Raw genomic sequence first — 14,613 nt, 5'->3', positions numbered from 1 at the left:
GCGACGGCTACCAGACGTTTTGCTCAGCTTGAGCTTGCAGTGCTGGCCACTTGTCACGCGACTCTCGGTGCTTGGGTTCATCTTCACAGTGGTGCTTCTCCAGGAAAGACGTGATGTCAGGATGTGCTCCAGCCTAGCTGCAAATACGCCATGGGCCAAAGATCCTAGAAGCTTTGGGAAATGATATTTGAAAGACTAATTTCAAATCCCTGTTGCAGAAGGACTCAGAAAGGTAAACGATTCTTGTCTTCATAGGGGAGGAACGTGGACGCTGCTTTACCATAGAATACGTGATGCCTATGAACGCTCAGATGACATCCGAGTCCACAGTCAACGTTCTAAGTAGGTGCCACTGGCTGGACAGCAGAGCAGCATAGAGGGAGGAGTCAGGGTGACCAACTGATTTCTCAGAGCCGGTGTCCTTAGACTCAGGGGGTTGTGCTGGTCTGAGCTCACCACAACTTGCTTTGTTTATTATTTATTCAGTGGTGGTGACGGGTTGCTGGAGTCTCCCAGTCTTATGAGCCAGGCAAGTGAGAGGACATCCAAACCCAGCATCTTAGTCTGTCTGGGCTGCTATAGCAAAATAGCTCAGACCAGGTAGCTTATCAACAACAAATTTATTTCTCTCTGTTCTTGAGACTTGCAGTCCAAGATCAAGGCTCTAGCATAGCCGCGTTCTGGTGAGGGCCGTCTTCCTATTCAGAGCCAGTGCCCTCTCATTGTGTCCTCACATGATGGGAGGGGTGAGGGAGCTCTGTAGGATCTCTTTTATCAGGGCACTAATCCCATTCATGAGGGCCCCACTCTCATGACCTAAGCACCTCCCAGAGGCCCCACCTCCTATACCATCCCTCTGGGCATTCGGTTTCAGCATATGAATTTGGGGACACATACTCAGACCATAGTATTCAGGGAACTGAATGGAGCCCTCTGGCCCCATGAGGCTGACTTCACGCTCTTGGCCTCACCAGAGCTGGTTCTGACCGCTGAAGTGAACTTGCAATACAATTCTGTCACTAATCACCCTGAATTAGCATAGACTCCACAGGCTAAGGGACAAAGCCCTGCCAGCCCTGGGAAGTCCCAGGCCGCCCAAGGAGAGGATGGGGCCCTGGGAGCTCATGCGGGATGCATCTTTGGGCACCAGCTGTAGACACTTCCAGGAAAACTCGAATTGGGAGGGTGAGCAGGGAGTAAGGCCACTGGAGGCTGACAGCATCCTTTTGTCCCCTCAATTAGAAATGATTCGCTCGGCCACACCGTTCCCTCTGGTCAGTCTCTTCTTCATGTTCATTGGGTTTATCCTGAGCAACATCGGACACATTCGTCCCCACAGGACGATACTGGCCTTTGTCTCCGGCATATTTTTCATTCTCTCCGGTAAGTTCTGTTGTTTTCATGAACTATGTACTTTGGACATTTGCCTCTTCAATAGCTCTGCTCTGGGAAGTCCTGGTCACAGCGGTGGGTCAGCCGCCAGCAGCAGCCTGCTGAGGCAATGATGGAGGCAGAGTCAGAGCTGGAGGAGACTTCTGATGACCTTGGGCCCCTGTGTTACTTCTGGAGGGGGCGTGACCTGACAGGCGCACCCTGGGGCAGAGCTGGGATTCGAACCCAGGGCCCTTTCCTCACTCTGTACCATCACCACCACTTGTTTTCGTTCCCACTGTTAATGAGTATTTTTGTTTTTGAAGGGGCTATGTCTTCATGTTTTTATATGAAAACTGTACGCAGTCTGCCTTTGGAATAATGACCCCTTCCCCTCCAGCCCTGAGCTATCCTCAGGGGACTCCTACTGACCTCTTCACTTTCCAGCCACACCCCGTACACTGGCCCTCCCAGCTTCCTTCCACATGGATCTGTCTTCCTGGGCTGACACCAGGTCGTGCTTTGTCATTCATTCTTTGTCATATATTCTGGGTGCTGACTTCACTGTCCACTGAAGGTGAGTGTAATGAGAGGCACAGACAGGTAGACAGGAAATAGGGACAAAGCATGAGAAGGGTAATGATGGTGGTCAGCAAAGACGACTGTGGGGGCCAAGAACAGCGGGTGAAACGCAGACCCAGGGTTGGCCCAGGAAGACTAGCAGGAGAAGGTGAGATGAAGCGTGAGTAGAACTTAGGTAAAGGATTTGGGTTTGGGGGTGGAAAGGGAACCTGGGGGGAAGAGAAAGGATGAAGCATTGGGGAAACTAAGTGGAATTATTCCTCATTATGGCAGGAGCATAAGGGGGAATGTGGTGGGAGGTGAGACAGGGAAGGCATCTGATGTCACCTTGTGAATTTTGGACTTTGTGAGAGGCCTCAGAAGGGTTTTAAGACAAGGAATGACATGATCAGATTTAGATTTTAGAATACCCGTTGTGGGAAATAGAGGGAGAGAGGGAACGAGACAGGAGGCGGGGAGACCAGGCAAGAGGCTATTTCCCTATTACAGGAGAAAGGTAATGGTGGCCCAGAGGGAAGGATGAGAGGAGAAAAGTGAGAGGGTTCATTGACACTTGGGAGGTAAACTCAGTAGGACTAGACTTTCAAGAGAGGAGTAAAGGGTGAGGGCCAAGTTCTTGCTTGGAGACTGGGTGGGTAGTGCCTTCATTGCGTCATTGACCTAGGGATCAATGGGAAGGAGCGGGTCTGGGGCAAAGATCATGAGTTTAGTGTGGAAGTGCTGAGTTTGGGGTGTCCATGTAACATCTGGGAGGGGTGTGCAGAAAGCTGGGTCTGGGGCTCATGGAGCTGTCAGCCTAGGGAGTAGGAGAGGGAATCGTGGATGTGGATCAGATTACTAATAGGGAGTATGCACAGTGAGAAGGGTAGAAAATGTGGTTAAAAAAAAAAAAGTAGGCTCTTTCTCCTCTTGAAGGTGACCTGTGATTTTCATGAGGACCTTTTCTTTTGGAGAGAATGCGCCAAGCCGAAGGAGTGACTCTTAGGGCATTTCTTTTGAGTGCCCTGGAGCCCTGGACTTGTAAATAAGGGAGGGACTAGGGAGGCAATGCTTATAGCTGGAAGACGGGTCGGAGGATGGCTTAATGGGTGGATGGGTACATGGAGAAGAGGATACCAGCTGTTGGGTACCAGGCATTCTGCTTGGCACCTGATTCCCAAGCCACTTCAGTTGCCTTTTCCCAACACTTTCTTGTCAATATGGCTTGGGAGCTAGGTGGCAGTCAGAATGCCTGCTGCCCAAAAGCTTACGTTTTCCTTCCATTTGTCCATCTGTCTATCCACCCATCCATCCATCCATCCATCCACCCACCCCTCTTCCATTTGTCTGTCCATCTTTTTTTCAGTCCACCCACCCACCCACCTACCTTCCATTCATTCTTCTATCTGTTCGTCTATTCATCCATTCTTCCACCCATCAATCCAACAAATATTTATGGAGCACCGGCAACGTCCTGAGCCCACCCTCCGCATGGTGACAGGTCCACCTAGTGCAAAAGATATGGACTCAGGATTAAGCTCTTTATCTTCCTACAAACTTCACAGTAGTCAGGGCTAAACAGTAGCTTTGAGGCAGCTCAGGTGTTTCAGCAGGAGGCTACAGGATCAGAAATTTCGGATTGAACTGCGCCACGTGAAGTTGTTTTACTGATAGTGACAGACAGGGGTTCACTGCTCTGCCAACGGTGCAAACATCAGTTAAGTTTGCATCGAGGAAGACTTGAGTCCTATCTATTTTCCTTGAACATTTATCTTTCAAGATGCCCTAGTTTAATCATGTGAATGGAATTAAACCTGAACAGCTCAAAACAGAGTAATTAATTACATCTTGATTCAATTACAGTCACTAATCGACAGGACCGGTGCCTGAGGCAGTCATTTGCATAATGGCAGCAGGAGTTTGGGTCCCACTGGGCCCCGCTGATTTAACGCTTGCCAGAATCTGGACACACTCTCTTTACTTTCTCCTGCCTGACAAGCTCAGTAGGCCACACCCAGTGGTCAGGTGGGCTGCACAGACCATGGACCACTTGGTCTCCACGGTGATATCATCACCCACCGCTAGAAACAGGGATTGGAGGCCTGGCTGCCTCTGTTGAGGGATCCAATTTTGTTCCTCATTGTAGCAAAAGCCACTGGCTAGCTCCGTGGGTCTCACCCATAGTCACCTTAGCATCACATGGGGCGCTTTTAAGGCAATACAGTGCCAGGGCCCTGACCCACAGGTGAGTCAGAATGTCTGGGAATGTGGCTGAGACATATATGTCTGACAGGAGATCTGGTGGGCAGATGGGGTGAGAACCATCGGGCTCACCAGGGCTCAGGAGGTAGCTAGACAGGGAGCTTTCTTACCTGCAGCTCTGCTTTCTGGAAGATAATGGTCCAAACAGGGTCTTCAGGAGGAGAGCACCTACTCTCCTTGAACTCCAAAATGAGTGCATTGCCACCACTGCTGGCTTTCTCCTGAACCCCAAGGGGAGGTGGGTGCCCCCTCAGCAACCCTCCCGGGGGGCCTCCTCTCTGAGCACCCCCTACCCTTTTCCCAGGCCTCTCTCTCGTGGTGGGCCTGGTGCTCTACATATCCAGCATCAACGACGAGATGCTTAACAGGACCAAGGACGCAGAGACCTATTTCAGCTACAAGTATGGCTGGTCGTTCGCCTTCGCGGCCATCTCCTTCCTTTTAACAGAGGTAAACCCCTTCCACCGGGCTGGGTGGGGAGCGGGGCCCTACCCGGGCTCAGCGTGAGGAGGGAGGCACTTTACACACATCATGGACCCCGCTACGCTACTGCCCTACCTCCCCAGAATGTGCCACTCTTACCTTCCTGCGTCTGCCCATCCGGGGTGACCCAGGGCCCTGCTCCTGTCCTCAAATCCACCTTCCTCCCCACTCCAGCTGCTGTCACCGCTCTGTCCTGTGCAGACGCAGCTGGGAGCAAGGCCAGATCCCCAGCAGTGAGCCCTCCTCTGCTTTCTCCTCACTGTAGAGTGCTGGGGTGATGTCTGTGTACTTGTTCATGAAGAGGTACACCGCCGAGGACATGTACAGGCCTCACCCTGGCTTCTACCGCCCGCGTCTGAGCAACTGCTCTGATTACTCAGGCCAGTTCCTACACCCAGAAGCCTGGATCCGGGGCCGCAGCCCCTCCGACATCTCCAGCGACGCCTCCCTGCAGATGAACAGCAACTACCCAGCTTTGCTCAAGTGCCCCGACTACGACCAGATGTCATCTTCTCCCTGCTGAGCCTCTCCGCCTCCCTCCCTGGACTGTGGACAGCCAGACACCCTCTCCCATGCTCCTTTGCTGGCCCGTGAGTCCCAGGCCCATGATTGATAGGCCCGGGCTGCCCCCATGCTTAGCTGTTGTCTCTTGACCCATGTTGTCTCCCAGATTCCCTCAGAGTATCTTTTATTGCTCCAGGGTGGTGTCAGGATTTGGAGCCAGCAGGCAAGCTGATTGGCTGAGAACATGGGTGTGGTCCCACCTCTTGAGTGCCAATCACTCCAGCAGCTCTCCCCTTTCCTGAGAGAGGTGGGTGTTCCAGCTGTGTATTCATCCCTGCACACCCAGCTTCATGGCCCCAGGCCAAGGCCGACTCCGAGATGCCAAGTTCCTTACACAGACCCAGCTGGACTCCTGTGCTTGCCAACTGGCCTGGCCCTCACATTCATGGTCTTGGCCAGAGTCACCAAAAGGGACTCTGCGATGGAGGTCTGGCTGGTTCAGAATTGTCAGCAGTGTTCCTGTGAACTCTTATTCTTCTTGTCACCCACATCCCTGCCTGTGCTCTCCACCTCTGCCGCCACCCCACGGGCTTTGAATCTCTCCCCTTCTCCTCCCACTGGACCTCAGCTGCCCTACCTTGGCCCCTAAGGGACTGAGGGGGTTCTGAGGACCCCCTGATGAAGTCACCAAGAGGTGTTAATGGCTGGTGATGTCTTAATATGTAGGGCCCCTCCATAACATACTTCACAGGGGTCTTTCATGCCTTAACCCAAAGAAGTGATTCTGGCGATGGGAATTTCAGGATTTGGCTGGTCCGAGTTCATACTCCCAAGCACTGTTTCAGACCCTGGGGGTTCTGTTCCTGCTTGTGTAGGCAACATTTCCAGTCCAAGGCCCTTAAAGCCAGTCATGCAGACAGATGTCTATACCACCTAAGCAGAAGGCAGCTTTCAAAGAGGCTGCCAGGGATCTGGAGCTGGATTTGCTGACACCTGGTGCATTTTGAGCCTAAACAAGCCGGACTGGGAATGGTCCAGGGGCTCTCCTGAGTATGCCATGAACACTGCGGGAGTGGGGGGGCGAGGAGGCAGCAATTTAATTCTAATATAGGACAGTGTGGGACATATGTAGGCAAATAGATGCCTCCAGAAGATGAGACGGCATGATGGCCATTTTCCTAGCAGCAATCCTGAACTGGGATGTGTAAGCCCCCTTCCATGAGGTCCATGGGGCAGAAAATGGTGGAAGGGCCACTATAGGATGTGACCCCCTCAGTTCTCCAGGCTTCTCAGCTGGTGCAGTTTTGGTTTTGAGATTTTGACTAGCAAACAACGCTGGGCTCTCTCTGTTATATATGTTTGCCCCGCCAGCTTTTCTCTCTTTCTCTTGCTCTCGTGAAGATAGCATTGGGTTCTGTGTGCATGAAGCCACGGTGGGCAACTTCCAGGCTCTGGGAAGTAGTACAGAAACCTGGACACGTGACATGTGCAGCTTTTAGAGAAGGGCAGTGTATTTGTTTGCTTGAGCTGTCGTAACAAAATACCACAGACTCGGTGACTTAAGCAACAGACATTTTTTTTTCTCACATTTCTGGAGGCCGGAAATCTGAGAGCAAGGTGTCAGCAGATTTGGTTTCTTCCGAGGCCTCTCTTTCAGCTTGCAGATTTCTCGATGTGTTCTCAACGTGGTCTTTTCTCTGCGCACATACACACGCCTGGTGTCCAAATTCCCTCTTATAAGGACCCCTCCCCCAACCCTAGTACTTCAGCCTCATATAGAAACCTCCAGATTGCCCTCATATGTGACTTGTCAACCCTTGTCTATAAACCAGTAGCAAGTGTAAAGCCTCAACTTTCCACTCCATGGGCACCTGCAATGACTGTTGTACTGTTTGGTTACTGTTTACAGAACAATACGGAAACCGCGATCTCCCCGTAGCAAAGGAATCGGTGAGTGTACTTGGAGACCATTAGGTAGCTTTTCCAAACTGGACAGTTGTTTAGATGTGCTTTACTCCAATTGTTGTCGATGTAATTAGCTTCTAGGATGTGCTTTTCTCTCCCTAAAGCACTCTCTCTGTCACTGTGCCAGGCTTGTTTTCATGCTCATAGAAAAAAATAGAATCCACTCCTCAACACAAGTGGGCTGTTGACTGTGACATCATTACGATGGGCCTGTATTGGCCTGGTTGCTGAGCTACTAAATCAAGCAGCTTTTACCCTGGGCACGTGCAATTTACACTTATCTTAGGTAGGGGTCTGGGTCATTGGCCTCCCTCGTGGGGGATGGGTGAACGTATCAATCACCGTGCAGCCATTACAATTTCCTTTCGGTCTAGAAATTAATCTCAGAACTGGATGCTATTTGCAGCCTCTCCATAATCAAAAGGTTTTTTACATCAAATATTAAAGTGTATAAACTCAACTCAGAAATTGTAAATTAGGGCCCCTTCCCCAAAGCACTATCTGATCTTTTGTTTCTCAAGCACTTAAAAAATATATCAATGAGCTCTTTCTTTTTTTACCCTCAAAACATGGGAGAGGAAATTAATATACCAAAGTCTGATGAATTGTGGAATAAAACCACTTGGGGTTCCCAACCATAGGGATGTTGGTTCCCTCCCACCTGGAACTCACCTTCTTGCCCCAGGGGTATGTCAGTGATGCCTCACCTCCCCCTCCACCCCCCACCCCAACACCACTAGATGGCTTTCAAAGAAATGGTCTGTTATCAGAGCGGTGCCAGGAATCGAAAGGAGGAGTTAGGGGCAAATCCACACATGCCACTAGCTTATTGGTGATGTTTCAGAGAACCCCATGTGGGGAGAGCTCCCTCCTTAATGTTTGGGTAACTCTCCTTTGTCCCTAAATAAAAGTGGTGTATTCTCTCCAGAGAAACAGAACCAACAGGATACATAAAGAGAGATTTATTTTAAGGAACTGGCTCGCCTGATGGTGGAGGGTTGGCAAATCCAAGCTCTGATGGAGGAGGCCAGCAGGCTCGAGACTGAGAAAAGAGTTGCAGTTCAGGGTCAGGGGAGGTCAGTCTTGGTTTTATTCCGGCCTTCAACTGATTGGACGAGGCCCACCCACATTGTGGAGGGCGGTCTGCTTTACTCAGAGTCCACTGATTCAAAGGTTAATCTCATCCCAGAAACACCTTCACAGAAACAGCCAGAATAATGTTTGACCAAATATCTGGGCACCATGGCCCAGCCAAGCTGACACATAAAATTAACCATCACAAAGTGGATAAAAGGCAGAGGAGGGCAGGGGAAATGGAATTCCTCCCTGAGAATTGCAGGGTTGCCATAGAGTCGGGGTGGGGGTAAGGGAGTCAGCATACCCTGGCACACTCACGCTCTGTTCCTTCACTGCCTGCTGCTCTAGCTGAGGCCATCTGCCCGATGAGTACACAGGCCCATTTGCAGGTCTCTGCATCTTGACATTTTATCCCACATTCAGTGAACACTCTCTCATGTGCTCGTACGGCCCTTGGGAAGTTAATTAACCTCTGGAACACAAAAATCCACATCCCGGGTGGGTGCAGAAGTGGAGGAACTAGTGGATTCTGCCAAATGCACTTCTGCTCAGGCTCAGACAGGCCAGGACCCAGCCTGAGCTGCGAGCGTGGGCTCAGCACGGTGGTGACACTCAGTGGCCACCACCTGCAGCTTGACTCCCCGTGGGTTAGAGCATGGTGAGCCGTGGCCAGGTTATAGCCCCTCCATGACATGGGGAATCTCAGCTTTTTCATTCATATATTGAGGGGGGTGGACAAAATGGTCTCCGGGCTTTGTTTCTAACTCTAAAGGCCGTAGGCTTTATAGGCAAAACCCAACCAAGCTCAAATGATGGACCCCTAGCCCCTGCCTCCTGTCAGAGGCACCCAGATGACACTCCAAAGAATGTGTAATTTAGATAAAAGATCAGATACTTGGAGGACCCAGGAAGAACAAAATTGAGTGCAAATGGCAGGCTCCCAGAGTAACCGGACGGACAGAGACAGAAGGAGGGGCCCATCCCTCTGAGTCATAAGGGAAGGGAGCCTCTCCAGCCAGTGTATGCTCCCCTGGACAGCATTATGGAGAGTTGGCCCTAATTCAGCCAACTCCAGAAGTTCAAGAGCAGGTTCAAGGTTAAGAGGCCCCACTTTCATGCTACACATAGGCCAGAAAAGACACTTCCCAGCTGAAAGGTAGCCAGGATTTGACTGTGTCTGTTGGGAAATGAAAGTTTCTAGGTGGGAGTTGGATTACAGGAAGGAATTGATGCTTCCCTGGAAAGGCTCAGCCTCATCCTCAGATCAGCAGGGGAGGTGCTGGCTGGTCACCCCAGTGGGCTGAGGGTTCAGGGGGTACAATCTGCTGCTTCCTTTGCCAAGTTCCAACCCAGCCTTCCTGCAGGCAAGCGGAAGGCCCTTGGAGCTGGGTTTCAAGAGCCCACTGCCCCAGCCACTCCCTCTGGGCAAGCTCATGGCACACTTTGAACCTCAGTTTCTCCATCCACAAGATGGGTAGCCTCCTCAGGCTGTGTTTCCTGGGAAGGGGTGAGCCTGACTGAGAACTTAGCTGGCATTCTGGTGATGCCTGGTGGAGATGTGCTGACTTGGGGCTGAGTGCTGGTCATCTCTATGACCCAAGCGTCCTGTCATCTCAGCCCCTCATCCTGCTCGTGACCCAGCAGAGACTTTCTTCCCACCAGCTCTCTCCTTACCATCAGGAGAAGCAGTTTGCAGGGGATGGCTGACACTCCATTACCCTGTGAGCCTGGCCTTGAGATCCTCCCTTTTCAAAGCTGGTAGAGATTGGCTTCTGGCTTTCGCACTGCAACAGACAGGACACTTGCAACAGCAAGTAAGTTTGACTGAAAACAATGAGTATCATCTTCCAATCAGGAAGGCCAGGAGTAGGGGTGGGCATGAGGACAGGCTAATTAAGTAGCTCGGTGATGCCCTCAAGGACCCAAATTCTTTCTGTCTGTTGGTTGTGCTTTCCTTGGGGTTGACTTTCTCCTCAGGTTGGTACCGCATTTCTGAGTCCCATATCAAGATACCACGACATCAGAAGGAAGAGAAGGACTGTCTCTTCTGTGCTTTTCTTAGTAGCAAAGACAACTTTCTGAGAAGACTCTACCTCATGTCTCATTGGCCCAAACTAGGTCACATGCCCTTTGCTAAACCACCATTTGGCGAGGGGAGGAGGTGACCATGAGCTCCAGTTATCTATTGATACATTACAAATTACTCCAAATCTCGGTAGCATAAGACAATCGTAAACATATCATTATACAGTTTTAGGGGCTGGCTGGGCTCAGCAATGTGGTTCTCACTCAGGATCTCAGATAGTTGGAGTCAGACCGCGACTGTCTTCTCCAAGGCTTCCTTGCTCACTTTTCTGGAAATTGATGTCCACTGGCACCTCAGCTAGGGTTGTCGGCTGGAACAGCTCTGTACAGATTCCTCCTAAGGCCTGGTCTTCCTCAGAGCATGACAGCTGCGTTCTAAGAGTGAACATCCTAAGAGACAAGCAGCATTGCCTTTCTTTGAAGTCGCCTCAGACGTTACCTGGTATCATTTTCCTCATAATCACCAGACCACCCAGATTTAAGGGGAGGAAACAGAGATCCTGTTGATTCAAGATGTGAGGAGTATCAAAGTCTCATTGTGAGGAAAGCATGAGAAATGGGATTGTCGTAGCAACCATCTTTGCGAAATACATCAGCCGTACCACGATTGGCTTTGACCAGTTGTTCTCCTAGCCCAGAGATTCTGATTTTGTTCTCAGGTGGGACCTGAGAGTCTTTCTCTAACAAGCTTCCAGGTCAAAGATGTCAAGGCTATGCCATGCTCTAGGCTCTAGGGACTGGATTCCAGACACATGATTTTTTTAAAGCTCCCAAGATGGTTCTAATGTGATACTAGGGTTGAGAACCACTGGCTTAGATCTACCAGGATTGACCCTTGGAACTGGAGATGAAGCCCCTTCTCCTGAGCGAGTTGGAAGTCTAATGGCTTCCCAAACAAAATGCAGGAAAAGAAGGAGAAATGGTGCCGGGTGGGCCACCAAGGAAGCTTAAGACCCAGACATCCTTACTACTGCCCATCCATCAGGCTCCACCTCCTTAGACAAAGGCTGTGCCTTGGGCAAGTTGTCAATTTTGTGGGCTCATGCCCAACCTCTCTGGTCCTGGGCCCTTTCCCTAATGAGCTGGACTTCATTGGGATGCAGCAAGAGCCTGCCCTTGAGAAAGGACAGTGGTGTTCAGCATTCTGGAGCCAGTGTGCTCTCCGCCCCACTATCAGGGCCAAGAGATGGACTTCTGGCCCTGAGTAGGCTTGATGGACGTTCAAAGTGACCTTGCAGTCTCAGCGCTCCAAATGTAGAGTTGAAACCAATCTTCACCGCTGGTCTTTGAATAATTCATTTTACACTCAGCAATCATAAAAAGAACAAGACTTGAGGGCTTTGGAGGTTTCTGGTCAGGCAATAAAGAGACCATGTATTACAGTCTGCTCAGCAGACTGAACTTGGGTCAATTCTAATCTTAAATCTGAACACACACACATCCACCTCCTACCCCATTAAGGATACAGTAAAATCTCCATGAAAACACTATGGGAGCTATGGGCAGGGGGAGGGGGAGTATGTATGTACAGTCCTCCCCGGATTAAGTTATTTTTATTAACAAAATGGTAGAGCAACTAAATTAAACAAAGCCCACAACAGGCTCCAGGTGAGTACCATGTATTAAATCCAAAACAATGCTTGGTGCCCTAAACGATCAAGGCTGGATGATGTCCTACAAGGTCAGTCATAGGTTTGGGGGAAATGGATTCATCATCTTGAATCAAGATAGTTTCTTGTGAATGTCAGTTTAGACGCAATGACTTCGGCTTCAACTCCAGCAGAGGGACATCACCAGACATCATCATCACCATCATCAACACGCTTGTGAGGCCCTTATCAGAGTGGTTGGCACATAGTAGGTGCTTTTCAAGCATGATCTCATTTAACCCTCTCGATCCTGTGCATAGAAGGACAGTGAGACCTAAAGAGAGTCAGGGGCTTGCTCATGATCACACCAGTAGTAATATTTGCAGTGCTCTGCAAGTCCTGTTTTACAGATCTGGTATCTGCCGTTCTGATGCCTAGCATGGCCAATGCACCCACTTCCATAATCAGAGAAATAGTCTGGGTTTCCATTCATACACAATACTTCTGACACCAGATGTGTGGGGGATTTTCCCACACCAAACAATTCTTGGTGACACCAGCTGGGTGTTCTACAGTTCTATTAGATTGTGACACTAACCAGAGTTAGCGCAGATACCCCAGGTTAGCAGCTCAGTCCCACAAGACTGCCCCCCACTTCAGATACCAGTCACAAGAAGAAGGTCCCCAGGTTATGCACAATTTCTGCCCGACGTGGCTACAAATCGGATGTTCCCATGATTCCCCTCCTTTGATCCAATCATTTGCTAGAACACATCACAGACCTCAGGAAACACACCTGTTTATTAAATAATAAAGGATACAGGTGAACAGCCAGATATAGAGATCTAGATGGTGAGTTCCAGGAGGGTCCCAAGCACAGGACTTTCTATCCCTGTGGAGTTGGGGTGTGTTACCCTCTGGGCATGTGGGTGTGTTCATCATCTCAGATGCTCTCCAAACGTCTTACTTTGGGGATTTTTATGGAGTCTTCATCACACAGGCACAATCTGTCCTTAATCCAATTTCCAGCCCCTCTCCCCTTCCCAGAGGATGGGGATAGGGCTGAAAGTGCCAAGCTTCTCATCATGGCTGAGACCATGATGACCTGGTGACCAGCCATCCTCCTGAAGCCATCCAGGAGCCCACTAAGAGTTGCCCTATTAGAATGAGACGCTCCTATCACCCTGGAAATTCCAGAGGACTAAGGAGTTTTGTGTCAGGAACTAGGGTCAGAGACCAATATGTGTACTATTTTCTATTATTTCACACAACCAATGTTGGCAATGGCTGAAGAACAATTCCAGATTTTCCTAAATGAGATCCAGTCAGTGGAAACTCACCGCCCTCCTCTTGCTTGCGTAGCTCCTGGAGGAAGACTCGCAGCACAAGTTTGGACTGACTAGTGGGTGCGTGACCAGGGGTCACCTGCCAACAACCTGTGCTAAGAGGTCAGGCTCAGATCCTGGGGATGAGCTCATGGCAGACTCTGGCTTCTGGATCCCATTTTCCAGGCTGAATCCTGGGACACGATGAAGCCAATGGCCAGTGGGAGGGCGGGGGTGATCGGGGGAGGCCCCGACCTTTTGAAGCCCATCCGCTGGAGAGGAGGAAGGAATATTTGCTTGTTCAACAAAATGTTCCCTGAAGAAGCACCATATGTGTGACCTCCCATGCTGCTGGCTGCCTGAGGTGCAAAGAAAAAAAGTGTAGTGCGAATGAATTTTACTTCACCACACTTAAACACAAGTGTCACCTTGTTTTTCTGAATCAAATTAAATCTGATTTGGAGCCTCTACTCAACTGGGTGGTGAGAAACTCAGTCCCCAAGGGCTTCCCAGGAGTCCATTGGGGGAGGGGATGGCAGAGCCTACCAGGTAGCTGGAAATCCACATCCCAGCACAGTGAAGGATCCTTGCAGAGCAGGACTTCAATGCCTGGTCACCAGTGTCCTTAGAAACCCGGCTCTACCACCCCTTCATGCCTTTCAAGGGACTCTGGTCTCCACCGCTCTGGGAAACCACCAATCGCAATTCCTAGCTCATTTCACTCACAGGAGGCATGGGGATTGTCCCCAGGGTTGGCTCTTTTTCCTTACCTATCCAAGGACATCTTTCCAACCTGTCCCCTTGGGAAGACACTCCATATTCTTCCTCAGCAAGTCCTTAGAAACACAATGGTGACCTGTCTTTCCTGGATTGGAGGAAGAAGAAAGAGATGGGGGAAATGGTCAGTGTTCTTAATCATTTACCTTGCCAGCCTATTAATAATAATTAGTGCTAATATATGATTTTGGTTATTGCTACCATTCATTTAGTACGTACTATATGCCAGCTTCCATCTACGCAGTTTATCCTACATGATTTCATTTTATTTATTGATTCCAAGCCCCAGAGCAGAGTCTGAGTTAATTATAAGCTCCAGTTCATAAAGCACAGCCGTCATTGCTCCATGCAAGGCTTGGTGCTTGGTTTCTTATTTCATTCATTCATTTTTCCCTTTCTTCTCCCACCTCATGAAAAACATTCAAATGTGTTCAATAACATATTTTCATTTATATGTGCGTCTTAAAGTGTGTATTGTGGATCTTTGCACGTATATTTTAATTTGAATAAATGGCCCTGCCTTATGTGTGTCGTTCTTCTCATTCAGCACCGCTTTTACTATGCTGCTCTGTTGCTCCATGAACGTGTAGTCCATTGCCTCCAATCACTGCCTA

At 49.8% G+C, this 14,613-nt stretch overlaps 1 protein-coding gene across 3 annotated transcripts in view; it reads left to right on the top strand.

Moving 5' to 3' along the window:
- CACNG5 (calcium voltage-gated channel auxiliary subunit gamma 5) overlaps nucleotides 1–14,410 on the top strand; it is a 40,543-nt gene extending 26,133 nt beyond the window's left edge. For all 3 annotated transcript variants that reach the window (XM_081028673.1, XM_081028674.1, XM_081028675.1), the window contains 4 exons: nucleotides 256–342; nucleotides 1,243–1,383; nucleotides 4,499–4,644; nucleotides 4,943–14,410. In XM_081028673.1, coding sequence (XP_080884799.1) covers nucleotides 256–342; nucleotides 1,243–1,383; nucleotides 4,499–4,644; nucleotides 4,943–5,200 — 632 coding nt within the window. In that variant the 3' untranslated portion in view covers nucleotides 5,201–14,410. The remainder of the gene's footprint in view (nucleotides 1–255; nucleotides 343–1,242; nucleotides 1,384–4,498; nucleotides 4,645–4,942) is intronic.
- The last annotated feature ends 203 nt before the right edge of the window (nucleotides 14,411–14,613 follow it).

The sequence above is a fragment of the Rhinolophus hipposideros genome (genome assembly GCF_964194185.1).
Source record: "Rhinolophus hipposideros genome assembly, chromosome: 20".
Taxonomy (NCBI): domain Eukaryota; kingdom Metazoa; phylum Chordata; class Mammalia; order Chiroptera; family Rhinolophidae; genus Rhinolophus; species Rhinolophus hipposideros.
The sequence above is the reverse complement of the archived record's forward strand: the minus strand, read 5'-3'. Positions and strand labels throughout refer to the sequence as shown.